The sequence below is a fragment of the Mercenaria mercenaria genome, chromosome 7 (assembly GCF_021730395.1).
Source record: "Mercenaria mercenaria strain notata chromosome 7, MADL_Memer_1, whole genome shotgun sequence".
Lineage (NCBI taxonomy): Eukaryota > Metazoa > Mollusca > Bivalvia > Venerida > Veneridae > Mercenaria > Mercenaria mercenaria.
Genome location: NC_069367.1, coordinates 32,690,528 through 32,712,887, shown reverse-complemented (window position 1 = coordinate 32,712,887; position 22,360 = coordinate 32,690,528). Strand labels below are relative to the sequence as shown.

General features: G+C 34.0%; 2 protein-coding genes across 2 annotated transcripts in view; both read right to left on the bottom strand.

Moving 5' to 3' along the window:
- The window catches only part of LOC123554551 (uncharacterized), a 179,333-nt gene that overhangs the window by 36,148 nt on the left and 120,825 nt on the right, over nucleotides 1-22,360 (bottom strand). The window lies entirely within an intron of this gene.
- Nucleotides 10,905-21,618, bottom strand: LOC123554553 (uncharacterized). The gene is made up of 4 exons (XM_045344783.2): nucleotides 21,129-21,618; nucleotides 20,761-20,797; nucleotides 11,797-11,904; nucleotides 10,905-11,507 (listed from the first exon to the last, which is right to left on the bottom strand). Exons 1-4 carry the CDS (start codon nucleotides 21,399-21,401, stop codon nucleotides 11,110-11,112), a joined length of 816 nt encoding a protein of 271 aa, XP_045200718.1. The 5' UTR covers nucleotides 21,402-21,618; the 3' UTR covers nucleotides 10,905-11,109.

Genomic DNA, 22,360 nt, shown 5'->3' with positions numbered 1-22,360 from the left:
AGAGGCTATTTGTAATGAATATGCATGAGTACAAAATGGCGGCGCCTACTGGAATTCGGATGCCTTTGATGATACCCTTGTATCCATTACCTGCTCAGTCAAGTGTGACATGTTCACCATAAGTGTTCCTTCTCATGAGAAGGAACAATAAAGTCGTTAAAGGAAGCTTAATATATATACAAATCATGCAGCAACATTTTTTCTGCAGTTCTTTACGCTAAATAAAAGATCAATTACCATTGAAAGAGAAGAAACGTACATATAAGAGAATTCATTTTACTTAAAATATATCCTACAAGGATGTAATAGTGGCATGATATTTCATAATATCTTATGCTTATTAATCTGGGTAAAACACGTTAAATTACAGTCGGACACCGGCTAGAAACTGTCAGTAACAAAAATGCCACATTCTTTTTCGCTTTATGCTGCAAGACGTTTAGAACATATCACAATAGATACTGATGATGATGATATATAACATAGTGTCTAATGCCGTATGACTTTCATAAGTGATTATATGCGTACCCAACATTTACAAAATATGATGTTCGCATGTATTTTACCTTTCAACAAGTGCTTCTTGTTACAGCCTTGAGTTGTTTTTACACTCCGAGTCTAAGATAAACATTTTGATTATTGTAATCAATACAAAAAAATGACGTACAGCTCAATTAAGTTACAAGGGTATACTCATAGTGCATCATAACCCAGTAAACAAAAGACGTCTTGAAGACGTTTTTTATTTGGTTGTTTTATGGTCACGACGTCTGTGTCTTTATTTGGTTGTTTTATGGTCACGACGGGTCTGTGACTAGAAATAGACGCCTTTTTGATATCATTTTACCTACATTGTAGCATAAAACTGCTATTCTTGTCACTTTTCGGTGGTGTTTTAACAGGAGAGAAAACGTGTGTTAACAGAGAAATTCTCGCGCTCGCGTGCTGTTATAACACCTTTTTATATATGCGCGTTCTGTGGCAAAGCGTAAACGTCATTCGGCCCCAAAACGGATAATTCAAAACGAAAATGACGCCAACGTAAAAAACAACTTTGACATTCCCGCGCATTTGGTGGAATATTTATGACGTTGAGAGGCATTTTATCCATTTATCAGCAGTTTCTACGCGTTTTATGCTAGAATAGCGCTAGCGCATGTTCATTTCGTGTTATAACATCTGTAGAATCCCTCGGGATTCTACAAATGTTATAACACGAAAAAAACGTGCGTTATCCCTACAAAATAAAGACGTCATTTAAAAGACGTTTTAAAGCCGTCACAAAAAAAAGCCGTCTTTCTCTGAGAAAGGGCAAGCTTTCACTCTCCTAAGCTGCAATAATATCTATAGCATAAACTGTTAGAAAAACTATGATATTAAATATATGCTGGATCAAAAGATCGATGAATTCCTTACTGACGGGTATAGCATCTTTATTATATTTTCAAATTACAATGTATTTACTAGGGTTCCAAAATTCATGACAATGGACTATAGGTAATGTAAATGATATGTTTTACACTTCCGAAAATGTTACTTATTGTTATTAAAATTGGACTGTTAATTGTCAAGCTATTTTCAAAATGGTGTAATTACTTTTAATAATAATATCCATACATTTTAATTTATTCGGAAAGCGACAGTATAATGATTAAAACTGGAATACATTGGGAACATTCATAACACATGTTTGTAACTATGGTAACAAAGGGTCCGTCTCTCTCTACACATATCTATTAGTCACGAATGTATACACAATATTAAGTTAATTAGGCTGTACGACAGAACAATTAATTCATACATCATGCACAGACGGGTGATGCAGATAAAGTGAGTGCAATACTTTAAACATTATTATAAATTATTTTCGTCAATGATATTATATTTAAAAGACTGACGTATTTATAAAATATCTATATTTGAACGTCATTAACTTTTTTTAAATCTGCATTTTGCTTTAAAATATCTCATACTTACAAGATCGGAGTCTCAGAGGATATTTTAATCAGAAAATGGAGATAGTATTTTAAATGCTTCCAATAATTGTTTTATCAGTACATTTTTTATCAAAACTGCTTTTGCATTTTTATTTAATTTACAGGAAAATGATGAATGATAATTATAAAATACTCGATTTTGATATATTTCAGGTGACATCAGGTCCAGTGGTTTTGCCGTGATGAAGATTTTGAGAACTAAGCTATTAAATTGCGACTCACTTATGGGATTACCTATTGGACTTACTATGTTACTTAGATAATAAACGATCACAGATCTATGAAATAAAGATCAGAAAATTATGGTTGGGATTCACATTTCAAAAAGATGATGTCTTATTTTTTCTTGTCATAAAGATATCATTATAATGCACGACACAGATGTCTTCAAGAGATGTCAAAATGACGTCTCTAAAAGACGTAATCGCACCTTTCAAAAACAATAAAAAAGACATAATAAAGACGTCTCATAAAAGACGTAAAACGTCTCCAAAAAGACGCCTTTAAGACGTTTCTAAATGTCGTGAACGCACCTTTCAAAAACAACCAAAAATACGTCATAAATGAATTCTTTTGCAGATCATAAGCACGAGCAATGACTCTTTCATATACAGATTGAGTCAAAAGGAAATGATAAACTGTGAACAAAAGTAACAAACATTATGATGGAAAACATGGTTATATATGATAAAGCACATGTCCACAAGGGATCTGTTTGGTACTTTTCACATAGCACAAATTATCTCCCCCATCCGGCATTTTTAGGGTCATTCCTGACATAAAATCTGCTACAGATTAGTCAAGGAATTCTTACAATAAGTGCGATTCCATGAAATTCTCTATCAAATATATAGAATTGTTACCCCAAAATGATTTTTTAAACTTAGATATAGCAAGGGATTTAGGTGTGATTTTACTGTTGTCCGCTTATTCATTTAAAATGAATAATAATGCATTTATTATTGTCAGACAATTGGCGACAGAAACAACTTATAGTTAGGCTGTTTTCTCTAAATACGAGATTATAATATGTAAATAATAGGAACACCAAAGGAATACCTGCAGCTATTATGTATATATCTTTTGTTTGATCTAACCCTAACCCAAATGTTAATATAATGATATTAGTCAGTTGGTTTATGTGTCTCTGTGGGAATCAGAACTATTCTTGTAAAATTTGTCAACAAAATATATATCTATAGATTCGGAGTAGTACTAGGTGTTTTAACAAAGTGCATCTTGCCGTACATCTAAACGGACACTGGATTAACTTAAATCTTAAAACTAAGAAACTAAGTCAATTTCCTTATCCCCTAGAAATGTATTCCAAAGTCCCTGTACACAGCCCTAATAGCCTATGGTGTATGCAGAATCCTGAAACACAACAGAAGCGCTCTTAAAAGTTTTTTTCTAGTTGCATAGCATGATTACTAAATCCTGATGGATATGTCTTTAAGTTCCATAAATGACTTTAAACTGATCTTATGGACAATCCAGCATTTCAGAATTGTTCATTACTGATATCAAAGTGAACATGTTTGTTTCAATGTAGTGATGACGCATTTTTTTTTCTAAGAGTTGGTGCTAGAACCAAGTAAGGCGAGGATAACAAAGTATCCCGATAGTTTCTTCAGATATTATAACATGATAGGAACATGCGCTATAAGAATTTATAAGACACGCCCTCTCGAAGCTATTCTGTAGGCTTATAAGTTCAAGTATATTAAAACATTGTTCTGCTAAATATTCTTTCTAAAATATAGATTTTAACATGTGTTCAAACGCCAGTTTCTCGCAACTTACAAAACCATTTCTGCTGTATGAGATTCAAGCTGATACTTGAAATTTGAATTAAACCTCTTCACATATATAATGTATATATGTCTTTCAAATCTGAAGAACTGCTTAACACAGATATTTTATGGGTAGCACACTTACACCTCCAGATTTTCCCTTTCCGTTTTAGTAGTTTAGTAAATATTTCACAATTGTGATTCATCTGTGACACATTCTTTTTATTTCACTATGTATTTCCCCAGGCAAGAAAAACAGGTCAGACTGGGATGACATCATACTGATTAACATCTTAAATTAAAAAGAAATGACTAAAATTAGTCTTCCTCAGGTTATCAAATTTTCTGTAATAAATTACCGGGTTACTTGATCAAACAAAATAAAGTTGCTAGATGCAAAAAATGCGATATACTATTAAAAATAATCCTATGAAACTGCTATCAAAATACATATATGTCAAATGTAATAAGTCAGGCGAGGAATTTGATTACCACAACATTTTCTCCCCATGACTTCATCCGACAGCTATGTTAGTAAAGTACATTATTTCATTCTTTTCTCATATGAAGGTTTCTAAAGACTGCAGAAAAATGCAATGGGAGACATATTTTTATACCATGCAGCTGAACCAGTCACCTGTGAATCAACATCGACGGAGAAAGTATACAAAACTACACAAACGACAGCTTATTGATTTAAAAGTTAGACAAAGATTAATGAAAATCTTTCGGTCAGAGGAACCCCATATTAATTTTTGATGCACCATTTTCAAATTTGCATAATCCCGCTTAACTATCTTTGTGCATACAATATGATATATATCTATTTAACGCTTTGTATTTGTTATATACATTGTATCGGTAAAGTTGTTTCAGTATTTTATACGAAATCAGGATCCCCGGCCGCGTCAAACCAAAGACAAGTAGCTCCTTTGATTGGCGCTCAGCATTAAAAGAGAAACTGGCCTCTTCTTGCATATCCTCGTGATGATGGATTCCGTCAGCAATGTACGGAATCATGTTGGGGCCATTTATAATGTCGCCGTCGACACATGTGGGGTCGACACATGACAACGCGAAGTGAAATTTCTTTTAATAAGTAGTATTGCCTTATCGAATATTAAAGTCAATGTGCACTTTTTCCTTATTTTACTGCTAATATTTTAAGCCAAAAATGACAAAGTTCAGCAAATGTTCCCGGCGACGTGCCCGTCGGGGAAGAACATTGTTTTCAATATTCGATTAGGCAATACTACTTATTAAAAGAAATTTCACTTTGATACCTTACTTTTAACGCTTTTAATAATAAAATGAAATTGATGAATTGTTCGAAAAAAATCGGTCAATATTAGCCGGTATTTATTCAAGTGAACACCGGTCGTCGCATGACAATGCGATACGACATTATGAAAATGTCGCTTCGTATTGTCGAGTGTCACTTCGCGTGTCGTGTATCGTTTGGAATTGTCGCGCGTCGACCCTCACCCAATTCCGCGACACGCGACATACGATACGACATTTGGAAAATGTCGCTTCGCGTTGTCGAGCGTCGTTTGTGATTATCGCATGTCGTTTGATAATGTCGCCATCGCGTTTGCAGGGTCGACACACGACAACGCGAAGTGACATCGCGACATTACGAAGTGACATAGCGACAATGCGATATGACGCTCGACAGACAACGCGAAGTGACATCGCGATATATCGTGCTTTTTAAAGGCGACATTTCAAAGTGGATATCGCGACATTGTCGTTTGGGATTGTGTCGGGTGTCACTTCGTAATGTCGCTATGTCACTTCGCGTTGTCGTGTGTCGACCCCACAAACGCGACGGCGACATTATAAATGGCCCCAACAGGATTCCGTAGCAATGAGGTGTCGAGAGTGATTAATATAAGCTGTAGAACTTCCTTCACAATCGACCTAAAATAAATTATGCATAAACTAAGAAAACAGATACATAATATTAGTCACTGGGAGTTGAAATTGTGCTATTTTTGTATGTACATGTTTTGAGAAACAAACACGATTAAATACTCTTTACTGGGGCCTCAAAATCTGCCCCAAGTTTTTATTTCATTGTCAAACATAAATACAAGAAAAAACATGACACGTTATACATAATATTTCACTTCAAGGGTCAAAAGGATTATAAAAAATGAAATAAATTTTATCATTTGTTTGCTGTAAGTGATCTTTTTAAGCATGTATTTCCCTTTTACAAGGAATTGAAGTAATAAATGTTATCATATAAGGGAATACTTTAAATTCAGGAAGTAACTAACATAAAAGTTGCGTGTTTTATTGATAGGGCAACTTTTTTTCTGTCCAATGAAAGTTATTGAAAGTAATATGATTGAGGTCTTCCTATCTGCATTGAAACAAATTTTATATTTAATTATATTTTATTCATTTGCCTTGACACTGACATGAAATCAACTTCCGGCATATTTTCGTAAAACTTCATTAATCTCAAATTTAAGAGCATATTATTACAAGCATTCTCGACATCTTAAAACAGAGAAAATAAATGTTGCATTAAGCTAAGTCAGTAAAAACATCCTGTAAATATTACTTCCGCATATTTGCTTTAATTTATGCTTCATCTTTGATATATTCTTTTTTATAGAAATAACTATACATTGTAAAAAAAGGGTTTCCTGCAAAAAATATGAGGATGGTCTTTAATTGTATAATTGTAAATAAATAATGTTCAGAAAAAATAGTATTATTTATCTGATCGACACTATAAATTAAGATTAACCCTCTTATGTTTGAATAAACATACGATTTTATTCCCTGTTTAATTTTAAAATATATCAAATAAATGTTTTAAAAGCAGTTTACAGGAAAATTTATTTTTCAAGACTCATATGTAATCTTGTCTAACAAAATTTCTTTCACAAATATAAAAAGATAACCTTTTGTAACCAGCATTTCAAACAAATAAGGTCATAAGGACAGTAACTTATATAGAAGATTAAAAAATCCCGACCTTCAAATGAGACCCTCTTAAAATAAGTCATTTCATAGGAAAGGAGTGGATTTCTGGGTTATTAATCTGTTTGTTCAACAAACTGAAAAGCCACAGCTCATTTTATATGAAGAAGTGTCGATGACTGCTGTCTCATACCGACACATCTAAGTCATCATCTTTTGCAGAAGAAACAAACATAAAATATTTGAAGTCACAACTTAAACTTAACTTTGGGAAACCAGTTGAAAATTTTCCTTTTTGAGGAGGTCTGTAGTCAGTAGTGAATAGAGGATCGGGATAACAAAGATAAAACATGGAATAAGTAATAAAATCTGTAAAAAGATCCTTTGGAAGCAAAGAATGCAATCAAGAAGAATAATAGCAGACTCGGTTTGATTGAGTCTGTTCATGAGAGGTAATGAAATGTGCAACACCTCTCACGCCCCCTAGCACCGGCTTAAGGGGAACTCTATGACTTATATGTTGAATGGAGTCCATGATCCCAAAGGACCAGAAAATAAAACAACACTGAAGCAAACTTGCATCACGCTCGGTGCAAATTTAACCAAAGCGGAAAAAGCAAATGTAGCATTTTGAAAACGAAACTTTGATGAATACGGGAACAGTACTTCTAGAATTCGAGTTTTATTTCATAGCTTAGGATACGCCTACTTTTAAAAACTTGGCTTCTTATAGATTTACAAACTCAGTGATGATTTCATATGCTAGTTGGGTCATTTAGCGATGAGAAAGAATCATATGTCCATAAATAAATAGGTCCATAAATATGTCCGTAAAACAATAGGTGTCAATATTGATCTTCAGACAAGAAAGCGTGGTCATATCTCATAATAATCGATGGAGCATGTGTCACGCAACCCATAGACGATAGCAACAATAATGATGTGTCATTGCAGAGTGTACCTGATCAACTGCATTTCATGTGGGCCAGTGAGTAAAATTATATCATGAAGAATAAAGCATCGATGTAGAGGTAGCAACAAACTTTGAGTACAACACACTTTCCTATGTCCGTTATTAGATTCTAGTATTGAAATTTTGTGCAACACCTCTCTGGCCGTCTAACATGCACAAATTAGATCATGGCAACTTTCAGTCTTTTATATTGGAGAAAGTCCTTCCAGTATCTTTATATTCATAAACACGGTTGAAAGCTTTGTAAAACCATCGACCTTCCACAAGCTAGCTGGATGGCTTCAGCACATGAATATAACAGTAGGGCTGGAATATAACATATACAATGTGATCTGTATATGAATTTACTGTTATGGTTCATTTAGAAATACAATATTTCGCTCAGGTTATGCGAGGGCTATTCTGTTAACAACCTTTTGAGCATATTTTATCGCAAAGTCTTATATGACTTTAAGCATACGTGTGTAGATGAGATACATTTTCCTCTAATTAATCAAGGTTCACATTCCCGTATCGATTTTACCTCTTTATGTTATTTTCAGAATCATTAGCATGTTAAAACGTTTGGTTGCGGCATTATCGTTGTAACATTTGCGTGCGATAGGCCTTATTGTTGTGTTTTATGATTTCCAGACATATTCAAGCTTTTCAAGTCAACAATATTTTACTAAACAAACATGAAAGCATATCGATAAATACATTTAAACGACTCTCAATAAGCAATGGCGAACATTAAATGTATATTGCTTCGTTCGTGTTGTTTGATAATCTCAATAACAGTTGCATTGACGGGCTGGTTCTCGTAAGATGTATTCGCAAGCCAGGTTTCAGATGTATCGTTTTCATGAAAAACAGCAACTCATGAATCACCACCGACATGTTATGTGAATCATCACATGGAAATAATAAATATTGTGGTGTGTTACTGAGAAATTTAACATTTACTTTACCTACAATTATATAATCTGTTCGGATAGCATATTTATACTTTTAAAAAAAGTCCATATTGCAAAATTCTTAAATGTGGATTTAATAAATCCCTTTCAGAACTGACACTTATTGTTTGAACTATTGTCAAGTGTGACTTAATTTTTCCTAAATATTTCAAGTCTCCAAACAAAATATATAAAAATCTGAACAGCAATTTACGTCCATCACAAATCTAAATCACTAAAAGCTATATGTATTGGTCATCTTTGATGTGGAGCACCTAATCACTAACTAGGGAAATCATGTTCATTTGAATGATTCTCGGTTATACTTTCTAGGATAGATCTTGACTAGTGTCGTATGACATGTGGTCGGTTCGAATGCGCGAACTCGCGGTTACATGAAACCCTTACCCTGCTTAATTTCTATATTGAACGTGTCCATCCTAACAAAGTCTAATTTAAATGCATATACATGTACGTACAATCACTGAATAAAGTAGTTTTGCAAACTTTAACTTTCGTTTCTCAGAACTTACAGTACATGTTACTTAACTGCAAAAACTATTTTGCAGGCCTCAACATTGTACACTGCTTTAACTGTAGGGTTACCATTTGAATAATCTGAACCGGTATCTTTAAATACATATAGTAATAATGTAAAGAAACAAGACATTAGGTTTAAATTCTTTAGAATAACGTATCGTTGTCGGCGTGATTAAGGTATGAAATAACTTAAACAAATGGAAAAAATGAAATGATCACACAGCAGCACAGCAGCTGCTCAATTACTCCCATGCAGTCAGCAACCTGAGCTCAAAAAGACAACCAGCTGAAAATTTTCTAGCGATATCTTAAGCGACAAAAATGCACGTAAAACACTCGCAAACTGCATATTTCCCTTTTAATCTTTTTTTTTTGTTATAAAACGCTACTGTTTGTTTGTTTTCTCATCTTTTATAGCGATAGTTTGCAGCTGTAAATTTTCCCGCCACTGTTATCAGAAAATATGAAACAACGTCTCGTTGCATTTTCATTTTATAATATTTATAGGATAGGCATAAACATACTAAATAGCTGGCCTACATTATTCTGTACTAAGCTGAAAAACTTTCAAATGGTGCAACATACGCCAGGAATCTTTTCAAATGTATGTAACTTTATGTTCTTCAGATACGAAGAAACGAGCAACTATGGATCTACATATGACTGTTTTCTGATACTAATTAAGTAATTTATGTTTTTAAATTAATTTTTTTGTCTACTACCATTCAGCCTAAAAAGGAACTTTGATTAAATAAAACAATCGTTGACTTTTGAGCCTTTGAATATGAAGAAGACAATATTGATCGAAGCGATGAAGTAATACAATCTGCCAAATTTATCGAAGCGGTGAAGTAATAAAATCTGCTAAATGAGTATCGCGGAGGAAATTTTGCCGCACATTTCTGTGCTTTGTTGTGGCCGATCCCAGTAGTCTGTAAGGGGGAGGGGGTGTAAAGGGGTAGTGTTCATTAACAAACAAACAAAAATTATACGGCTTGAGCAAGTAGGTTACAAAACTTGTATTTTCAGGAATATCGTGTACGAATAATGTATTTTCAAGCAACGGACACTAACACAAGCTTGAAACAACGTTTAGCTGCCTTCTCTGGACTATATTTCCTCAACTAGCAAAGCCATTCCTTTTTAGAAGGAATGTTTTTAAACCAGTTAGCTAGCTTTACGTAATTTGATTTTAATGTGTTCTAAAAATAGAAATGTAACAACTATATGTCATTTGCATGACCGGCTTGAATTGTTATCAGTGAAACAATAGTAGTCATAATAGCACTTAATATAACGACCATATGGTAAATTGTATGTTTAAACTATCAAAGTACAAAGGATACACATTACACAATGAAATCACATGCATCTAATCTCGATTAAATTCTGTACGGCGCATCAAAAACTAAAATGATATCAAAGATCATAATTCAAACAGTGCAACAACATGACCGATTGTTCATATAGAAAGGCAATCCCGAAAATAAATGCATTCACTTCCTCATTTTTTCTAACATATTTATAAAAAAAAAACGATGCAGTTAAAATGAGGAAGTAAATCGTACGTAGTTACAATGTTAACATTTTTATCTCGTAATAAAAACTACACATTTATTAAATCTAATCGCCCACAATTTTGGCTGAATCTTTTCATCCATCAAGTTTGACATAGAATGTATATATGACACTAAAATGATAATTTAAAAGTATCTCAAAAGCACAATATTTTTTGGTTATTTTTAATTGAAAATCAACACCAGACTGGCATACATCTTCGGCAGTTGAAAGCATTCATGATAAATGCACAAGACCTAAGACATACACAGTCCACTTCAACAAGCTAATCGCCTCTGAACAGTATGCAGTTTGTCAATCACTTCTGTATCTTATTTTATATCGAGTTTAGTTTCTCACCAAGGAGATGATATCTATGTTGGGAAAAGTCCAAAACTATTGCCGTTTGAGAAAGGTATTAGTCGTTTTGCATCCGATACTTTTATGTATATTTTATCATCTCTCGACATCTTCAAATGACTTGCAATTCTTAAACTTGTGTTGGCGTTGCTGATGTTAAACATCTTCGTGCTTCCTAATAGAGTCTGCTCATACTCGTGTACTCTTCTGCAAATCCGTACTGAAAACTGTTGTAAGTTTTGGAACTGTGTATTATTTTGTCGGCTGATGTTGAAATGTACTGATGCATATATAAAGTAAGTCCTGCCCTCTGGAATAGTAATCTTACCATTATGATAAGAAACTGAAGGATCAATATGGGAATTACTTGAATGTGTGTCCCAATGAAAGATAACGTTGTCTGAATCTTCGTCTGTAAAAGAGTGAAATTAATTAATAGTAATTCATAAAATTTACTGGATTTATACACATAACAGACATTTTAGCACATTAAATGTAGTGCAGAAAAAGTCTGTAGAATTGATAAGAAAAAAGGTATCACCATCGTATAATTAATGTGCCAAACTTTGTTAGGTGAACACATCTTCTTAACTTCCAATTTTATAAGATGGATTTTTTTTATAAATATGTTATTGACAACATATTATTGGATTTTGCTATATGTCTATTAAAAATACGTTCCTAAATGTTGCATTCATTACCTGAAAATCTTTGAGGCTGTGATATCCCCGAAAAAGCTACTGTCAGGTGTCCAGATTTTGGAACTAAGCTTTCGTTGCCACATGACAGGTATGGGTATGCGTCTAATCCTAGTAAATATAAATATATTGACGATTTAACAAAATGTGGAATGGATATGTCGCATGTCCAAACAGCTTGTGTTTTTACAGAATCTTCACAACTCGAATAATTTCATGAATAGAGGATATTACATAAGTGGTTTTTTATTGAATTTATTTAACGAGTTGAATAAAATAACAAGAGATCACAGAGTGATCTTGGCGCCCACCATTGAGCCATTTTTGAGTGTTCCTATTACAAGACTAGCTCAATGTCAAAATCAAGGTCAAATTTCATTTCGGTACACAACACTGTGCATGTGGTCTATGCATGTGGTCCAAATTTGAAAGCTGTAGCCTGAGAAATGTGAAAGTAGGTCACAAGATCAATTTCAAGGTCAAAGTTCATTTCAGTATACAAAACAATGCATGTGCTTCAAATCTGGAGGCTGCAGTTTGAGAAATGTGAAAGTAGGTACTAGGTAAAAATCAATGTCAAATTTCAATTCAGAACACAAAAATATGCACGTGGTCCAAATTTGAAGCCTGTAGCTTCAGAAATGTGAAAGTAGGTCACTAGGTCATTCTCAACATCAAAGTTCAATCCGGTACACAAAACTATGCATGTGGTCCAAATTTGAAGGTTGTAGCTTGAGAAATGTGAAAGAAGCTCACTAGGTCAAAATCAAGGTCAAATTTCATTTCGAAAACATAAAACTATGCATGTGGTCCAAATTTGAAGCTTGTACCTTCAAAAATGTGAAAGTAGGTCACTAGGTCAATGTCAAGGTAAAAGTTTTTCCGGTGCACAAAACTATGCATGTGGTCCAAATTTTCGGCTGAAGCTTGAGAAATGTGAAAGTAGGTCACTAGGTCCAAATCAAGCTCAAATTTCATTTCGAAACACAAAACTATGCATGTGGTCCAAATTTGAAGCATGTACCTTCAAAAATGTGAAAGTAGGTCACTGGGTCAATGTCAAAGTAAAAGTTTTTTCGGTGCACAAAACTATGCATGTGGTCCAAATTTGAAGGCTGAAGCTTGAGAAATGTGAAAGTAGGTCACTAGGTCAAAATCAAGGTCAAATTTCATTTCGAAACACAAAACTATGCATGTGGTCCAAAATTGAAGCCTTTACCTTCAAAAATGTGAAAGTAGGTCACTAGGTCAATGTCAAGGTAAAAGTTTTTCGGTGCACATAATTATGCATGTGGTCCAAATTTGAAGGCTGTAGCTTGAGAAATGTGAAAGTAGGTCACTAAGTCAAAATCAAGGTCAAATTTCATTTCGAAACACAAAACTATGCAAGTGGTCCAAATTTGAAGCCTGTACCTTCAAAAATGTGAAAGTAGGTCAATGTCAAGGTAAAAGTTTTTTCGGTGCACAAAACTATGCATGTGGTCCAAATTTGAAGGCTGTAGCCTGAGAAATGTGAAAGTAGGTCACTAGGTCAAAATCAAGGTCAAATTTCATTTCGAAACACAAAACTATGCATGTGGTACAAATTTGAAGCCTTTACCTTCAAAAATGTGAAAGTAAGTCTCTAGGTCAATGTCAAATTTCAATTCAGAACACAAAACTATGCATGTGGTCCAAATTTGAAGCCTGAAGCTTCAGAAATGTGAAAGTAGGTCACTAGGTCATTCTCAACATCAAAGATCATTTCGGTGCACAAAACTATGCATGTGGTCCAAATTTGAAGGGTGTAGCTTGAGAAATGTGAAAGTAGGTCACTAGGTCAAAATCAAGGTCAAATTTCATTTCGAAAACATAAAACTATGCATGTGGTCCAAATTTGAAGCCTGTACCTTCAAAAATGTGAAAGTAGGTCACTAGGTCAATGTCAAGGTAAAAGTTTTTTCGGTGCACAAAACTATGCATGTGGTCCAAATTTGAAGGCTGAAGCTTGAGAAATGTGAAAGTAGGTCACTAGGTCAAAATCAAGGTCAAATTTCATTTCGAAACACAAAACTATGCATGTGGTCCAAATTTGAAGCCTGTACCTTCAAAAATGTGAAAGTAGGTCACTAGGTCAATGTCAAGGTAAAAGTTTTTTCGGTGCACAAAACTATGCATGTGGTCCAAATTTGAAGGCTGAAGCTTGAGAAATGTGAAAGTAGGTCACTAGGTCAAAATCAAGGTCAAATTTCATTTCGAAACACAAAACTATGCATGTGGTCCAAAATTGAAGCCTTTACCTTCAAAAATGTGAAAGTAGGTCACTAGGTCAATGTCAAGGTAAAAGTTTTTCGGTGCACAAAATTATGCATGTGGTCCAAATTTGAAGGCTGTAGCTTGAGAAATGTGAAAGTAGGTCACTAAGTCAAAATCAAGGTCAAATTTCATTTCGAAACACAAAACTATGCATGTGGTCCAAATTTGAAGCTTGTACCTTCAAAAATGTGAAAGTAGGTCACTGGGTCAATGTCAAGGTAAAAGTTTTTTCGGTGCACAAAACTATGCATGTGGTCCAAATTTGAAGGCTGTAGCTTGAGAAATGTGAAAGTAGGTCACTAGGTCAAAATCAAGGTCAAATTTCATTTCGAAACACAAAACTATGCATGTGGTACAAATTTGAAGCCTTTACCTTCAAAAATGTGAAAGTAAGTCACTAGGTCAATGTCAAAGTAAAAGTTTTTTGCGATGCACAAAATTATGCATGTGGTCCAAATTTGAAGGCTGTAGCATGAGAAATGTGAAAGTAGGTCACTAGGTCAAAATCAAGGTCAAATTTCATTTCGAAACACAAAACTATGCATGTGGTCCAAATTTGAAGCATGTACCTTCAAAAATGTGAAAGTAGGTCACTAGGTCAATGTCAAAGTAAATTTTTTTTTGGTGCACAAAACTATGCATGTGGTCCAAATTTGAAGGCTGTAGCTTGAGAAATGTGAAAGTATGTCACTAGGTCAATGTCAAGGTAAAAGTGTTTTCAATGCTCAAAACTATGCATGTGGACCAGATTTGAAGGCTGTAGCTTGAGAAATGTGAAAGTAGGTCACTAAGTCAAAATCAAGGTCAAATTTCATTTCGAAACACAAAACTATGCATGTGGTCCAAATTTGAAGCCTATACCTTCAAAAATGTGAAAGTAGGTCACTAGTTCAATGTAATAGTCAAAGTACTTTTCGGTACACAAAACTATGCACGTGGTCCAAATTGGAAGGCTATAGCTTGAGAAATGTGAAAGTAGGTCACTAGGTCAAAATCAATGTCAAACTTCATTTCGGAACACGAAACTATGCATGTGGTCCAAATTTGAAGCCCGTACCTTCAAAAATGTGTAAGTAGGTCACTAGGTCAATGTCAAGGTCAAAGTTTTTTCGATGCACAAAACTATGCATGTGGTCCAAATTTGAAGGCTGTACCTACAGAAATGTGAAAGTAGGTCACTAGGTCAAAATCAAGGTCAACTCATGTCAAGGTTCATCTTGCTACTCAAAACTATACATGTGGTCCAAATTTGAATACTGTAGGTTATTGACAAGAAGATTTTAAAAGTTTTTCACTATATAAGTGTATATGAACCATGTGACCCCCGGGGCGGGGCCATATTTGATCCTAGGGGGTTATTTGAATAAACTTGGTAGAGAACCACTAGATGATGCTATATTACAAATATCAAAGCCCGAGGCTTTGTGGTTTGGACAAGAAGATTTTCAAAGTTTTTCCCTATATAAGTCTATGTAAACCAAAGGACCCGCAGGGCGGGGCCATATTTGACCCTTAGGGGGATAATTTGAACAATCTTAGTAGAACACCACTAGATGATGTCACATACAAAATATCAAAGCCCTAGGCCCTGTGGTTTTGGTCAAGAGGTTTTTCAAAGTTTTTCCCTATATAAGTCTATATAAACCATGTGACCCCCCCCGGGGCGGAGCCATATTTGACCCCAGGGAAATAATTTGAATCATCATAGTAGAGGACCACTAGATGATGCTTCATACCAAATATCAAAGCCCTAGGCTCTGTGGTTTTCGACAAGAAGATTTTCAAAGTTTTTCCCTATATAAATGTATGTAAATTATAGAAATAAACAAAGGGCCATAACTCACTCAAAAATTGTTGAACCAGTTTGATTTTCAGGGAGACACAACTAGGGTAGCAATACATCATTCTGACAAAGTTTGATCAAAATCCCTCCAGTAGTTTCTGAGGAGATGTGATAACGAGAAATTGTTAACGGACGGACGGACTAATAAAATGCGAGGCTATGTCTAGCATTTTATCAATTTTATTCAACGAGTTTAATAAATTCAATGTGGAAAGGCACAAATGTAATATTTTTTTCATCACATGTAAGCTTTTCCAGTCGAAACATAAAAAAGTCTACTTTCTTTTACTATTATAAACAAGTCAATTTAACCAACGTCTCCGATACTTTAAACGACGCCGACGTCCAAGCCTTATTACACTATTCTAACATGGCTCAATTTGATTTCCAGTTAAAGAAGAAAGTCAAGCTCTGTATATTCTGCGATATTTAACGATTAACGCGCGGACCAGTAAATGAGCATCATGAAGTCCAGCATAATATTTATTAAAATACTTCAATGAGCATGTCAGAATGAAAAAATCAAGGCCTTCTTATGATTTATCGTCTAATTTACCACGGTTCAGCGTTCAGATGCTTCAGTATTAAACCACTCGGGCTAACGCCCTCGTGGTTCAATTCCTACGCATCTGAACTCTGAACTCTGAACCGCGGTAAATCAGACGATAAACCACTCGAAGGCCTTGATTATTTATTAAGTGTATTATCAAAATGTAATTCGTGGGCTGAGCGCGAAACTATTGTAACTGTATATAAATAAAGAACAAGATACAATAGTTTCGCGCTCAGCCCTCGAATTGCTTTATTACACTCCCGCGACGTGAATCATGTGATAAGAATGCGTTCGTTATAAATCGTCATTCAGAAGTATAAGCAGTTAGCCAGGGCACCAGAATCAGACTGGGCATGTTTCTGAATAAATAAATTGGCAGTAAATAATTTTTCACTAAATAAGTGTTATACAATCATTAAAGAGGCATGTTACTGGGACAAGTAGTTATATGCAGTACTCTGCCAATTGATTTATAAGAAAAAAATATACTTTGATAGACTGCTAAATGCCCTGAAATCTTTATATAAATGCGTGTTCCGTTTTTGATAAGAGAAAATTCTACATGAGTCGCTTACATTGTTTAGACAACGGTTATGTAATGTTTTTATGTACATACAGTTATTATAATTTTCCGAACTAACACCATTGAGTTTGATAGTATTTATGATTATATTAAGGATCGACCAATTTGGCTTTGGTTCGATAATTTATATGACGGATTATTTACTTGCTTTGAAAATGGTACGGACCTAATAATGGACACACTGTTTCGTTTACAAGTGAACCAACCCGAGTTTTAAATTATTTAGAGCTTCTGTAAAAGTATACGAATAAAAGTATGTATATACATGTAGGCATATTTGAAACATTACGATATTAAGATCACTTTGATAATGATCATGGTGAAATCTGATGCTTTTCATCCACTCGATTTAGGTCAAGTTGCATTGAAGAACGTGTAAGAATAATTTATGAGAAAGGGCCGCTACTAATTTTAGGAAATTAAAGGATACCCTCCTGAAAATGAAATTACAGTTAAAAATTTGGCACCGTGTAAAATATGGAGTGGAGTCGTGGAGTGGAGTGGTGGAGTGGAGTCTGGAGTCGATTTTGGAGTCAATATTGGAGTCAATTTTGGAGTCAAATTTGGAGTGGAGTCTTTTTTGGAGTCAAATTTGGAGTCGATTTTGGAGTGGAGTCTTTTTCGGAGTCAAATTTGGAGTCGATTTTGGAGTCAGTTTTGGAGTCGATTTTGGAGTCAAATTTGGAGTGGAGCAATTTTTGGATTGGAGGCATGGGGGTGATTTCTCTCAGGCCTGTAGACACTAAATATATGTAATTGTCTTTTATTGAAACAGTCTTGATTGATAAAATGGATCTTAAGACAAATGGTCTCTAATTTTATGCGGCCTCTCAAGCAGGATTTTTTTTTAAATGTTAAGGGATTTTGTGAGTGGAGTCTCATTGATGCTTAATGTTACTGAAGTGTTTGGTCTATATTAATTACTATTATCATTTTTGTGGTGAATTTAGGAATGGAATTCCTTGAATTTATGGTCGAAGAAAAAAAACAACAACACTGGTTATAACTGTTTTCATCACGGTTTTCCTGGTTATAAAATTTCTGTTAGAGTCATGTCATTATTGGTAATATTATGGTTTACCAAGGGTATTAAAGTCCCAGAAACACTTTGGATATTATAATTTCAAGTAGCAATTATTTCACGAAGTAAGAATTCAAAGATATCAGCCTCTCTACAAATCTTGTTCGGTCTTTAGCATTGTTTTCATAAGAACGTCTGTAGAAATCTGATCAAACCATTAAATTAAGCATAGAAATTTCCAAACTACTGAAAACAATGAGGGTTATTGCAGGCTTAACGTGAAAGGGAACGTAATAGCAATAATTCTAAATAAACACTTAGAACATTTTTTCGATATCGCCCATCAATATGCCTTTGTTGATTTATTTTAAAGTTACAACAAAAGCCTGCGTTTTTTAAACCAATGTTTTTAGAGATTGGACCAAATGATCGGTCAGTTTGTATAGAAAAGGGATAGGTGATTTGCTCTGTTTTAGGGTGCATACTGGCTCGATCCTATTGTATGTACTGAAAAATATCTGTAATAACAATGTCTCTTTCACATGTGTGTAAGTCTACTAAAATAATACATTTTGTATGAAATTTATTAAAAACAAAACAAACAAAAAAAAAGAACAAGGTTTACGTTCACTGTATTTACTTCAAATATACCCAAAATGCACCATTTGCTGTTCTCATTTTAAAAAATTCTTGGGGGAGGATACCCCCGTACCCCCAACACCACCCCTGCATACTATGAACAAGGTCCTGGCTACTCGCCTGCAATCTTTATAGCTGACTCGAGAGTAACATGGACATTTATAAATTCTGACCTTGTTATTTTCTCAATACGCCATTCGTTATTTGATATAGGTATCGTTTATAAATTTTGAATTTTGACCAGCGAAGACCATGGCTGATCATGGTCTGCATTGTTTGCAGAAGGCAGACCTATTTACATGTTTACTATTTAACAGTCTGAACTTAAAATTTACAAAATGCAAATCTTTAAAAATGCAGATGTTTTGTCTTTATTCATAGTTGAGCCACATCATGAGAAAACCTACATAGTTTACTGCATTTGCAACGAACTAGATCAGCCTGCACTATTCTCATTCATCTGATGTTCGACATGGTACCCGAGAACGGTGGTAGAGCTCTTGTATGCGAGAATGGCCTGCACAGGCATGAAGTTGATCAGAATTCATATAGTTCTTTAACAATTTGTCTTACTCGAATATGGTTTGAAAGCAAATTTTGTATGGAATGAGCAGACGAATCAAGAACCAGACTAGTGCAAATGTATTTTTTTTTTGTGAATTGTACTATTGTCTATTATAAACATATGCATAACACACAGTATTCTATCCTTCATTAATTTCATCAAGTAATATCATGTCTTATTATGTGTCTAATTTTATTATGCCGTTTGTAGTAGATAGTAAATATTTAATTACCTAAGTTTTTTTTCTTGTTTTCATTTTCCGGATTCATTTTAAAAACTTAAAACAATACTTTCTCATTATTTCACATTTCAAGTTAGAAATGTTTATCAATTCTCTCTGAGTAATCTTCAGGCAACATCTGACCCAACATCATAAATAACAAACCATGAAGGAACTAGGGGTCAAGTCCTGATAAGAATGAGATATCATGCTGAGGTGCTGTACCAGTACCTTCTCCAGCAGAATTTTGTAGAAATCTGTCATAAAGTAGAGAGTGATTTGTTGTAATTAACTATCCAATGTAATGGCAAGTTATTCTTACCAATCTGATAAGGGTCATTTGAGAAAACATCAGTAACTGTTATTGTTATTTCTAGAGGAGTAAGATATTGAGCCCATTCATGATTCAACAGTTTACTAGTACATGTAAGTGTGAAGTAAATGTGGATAATTATTTGGAGGTGACATATAAACGAAGGATCATTTAATGAATTTTTAGGTTTTATTAATTATTGAAATAGTTCAATTAATCTTCTTGAGGTCAGTTTTTTTGACTCCAAAACTGACTCCAAATTTGACTCCAAAATTGACTCCAAAATCGACTCCAGACTCCACTCCACCACTCCACTCCATGACTCCACTCCATATTTTACATGGTGCCTAAAAATTTCTGAAGAAATTTGCAAGCTATGGCAAATTCAATAATATTCAATTTTCATTTAAAACTACATTCATTCTGTTAGTATATGCTTCTAACTTAAATTTTACACAAATGTGATCCCATATCTGACCTGTCTTATGTTTGTATATTTTTAAACCTTTACCGTGACTGTAGAATACAAAAGTACATCTGAGCTTAAATCTCTCATGCATTGAAATTCAGTGAAAAATACTTCATTTAAAAGGAATGTTATTTTCCCTTAAGCAGAATGTTTAACCTTTCTTTTTATAGACGATTATATTTGATTATGCTAAATACTACACATGTACTTGTTACTTTTGGTTTCGGATATATTTTTTAGATAAGAATATTTATACAGCAGACGAGCTCTTGCTTCATGTGAAAATAAGATTATGCTACTCTTATCCGCACGTACATTTAAATAGTGTGAATGTTTAGATTTTTTTGTGAAAACATTTTAAAATAAGCGTTTTATCATTTCAGTAGATGTATATGTCACAATTACTTAAAACAAATATCAGCCGAGTAAATAAAACTCAACTTTTTAATAAAACTCAAGTTTTTACCTTTTGCGAGTCGTAGTCTTGACTGTCTTTCGACAACCTGTGAAAGAAACACTGACAGTTTATAACAGAAGTAAGATTTCTTACTAAAAATATCGGTATTTCTCAGTATAAGTTAAAGTGGTACATGTATTTGCTAATGTTTTTGAATTATTATTGAACCTACATCCTGAAACATCCTGATATGAGGGTATGTAAGTACGACCCTAGTGGGATTTAAACCTATTCCTTTGTTTATAGCAAAAATAGAAATACACCTTTGTCATTTACTTTCTTCTTAAAGGGTATCATGCGTATCATTGGAAATATGGATTAATAAAACAATTAGTAAAATTTGGTATAATATTGGTGGAACAAAAACAAAGATTTACCAAGCGAACCAGCTCTGTAACATTTCCATAGCTACACATGTATCTATCACCTCTCACAAACGTCTTCAATCCGTTTCTCTTGATATCAAATGTTTCAAAATCTTCATCAGGGCTAAGTGACAGATCGTCACACGGTACAGAAAATTCCACAAGTGTTTCAGAATAAACTGACATCATTTCTTCATACAAAATATATCCAATTAACGATATCAGACCGCTTAATAGAACGCTCGTGCTTACGAGAAAAATGATGAATAAAAATATTACATTCATTTTCAATTGTTTAAGAAAATGAGTCACCCTTTTGATTAGGTTACAGCAAAAGTTCTAAAGAAGAAAGACTACTTCTTCGCAATAATAGCGCATGATTGTTTCACGATTCTAAAATAATCACTCCTTTGACGTCCTTCTTATTTTTAGAAAACCCATGTTTATTTTGTTTTCAATGCTAATTAAGAATTTGGGAAAACAACTAAAGTATTTTAGGATCAAAGGAAGCTATCAGACCATCTCTCTACAGAAAAATGAAAATAACAAAACAGTTATCTTATAAAGCAACTTAATTTATATGTCATGCTACAGAACTTGGATTTACGAGATCATTTCAAATATTTAGAAAAGTGATAATAAAAACTAATGAAATTTATTGAGCAACTTTCAGTATAATTTTCAAAAAAAAAAACCACAGGTAAAGTTGTTTCCATAAATAGAACTGAAATGTGGGTTACCAGACTAGTAAAGATCTCAATAAAAGATTATCACAAGCAGAGTAACACAATATTTCAGTGGCACTGTGATCGCGTCTTATACGCCCGTTTTCGAAATTATGCGTCCGTCTGTCCGTCCGTCCCTCATATTACGTGTCAGGGGCGTAATTTAAAAATTATTAAAACTATTCAAGTAAATCAAAGGGTCTAATATGTCGTCCATAGAAAAAAACTTTGAACTTGAAATATAGGTAGGTGGCGATGAGACAATGTACAGAGCGTGAAAACCGTGTAGGTCAAAGGGTTAGGGAACATGGAATATTTATAGGTTGTAATGAGACTATGTGAAATGTGTAACAACACACATCACTTGCCCTCCCACCCGAAACTCCTATCCTCCATTTTTACACTTTTAGTTAACTGACCTCACGATGTGCTGGATTGTCTGATAGTTGCATACAGTAAAATTCAATATGAATACTTATTTAATGAATGATGTTATTTCCCATTTATATGTGTTCAACT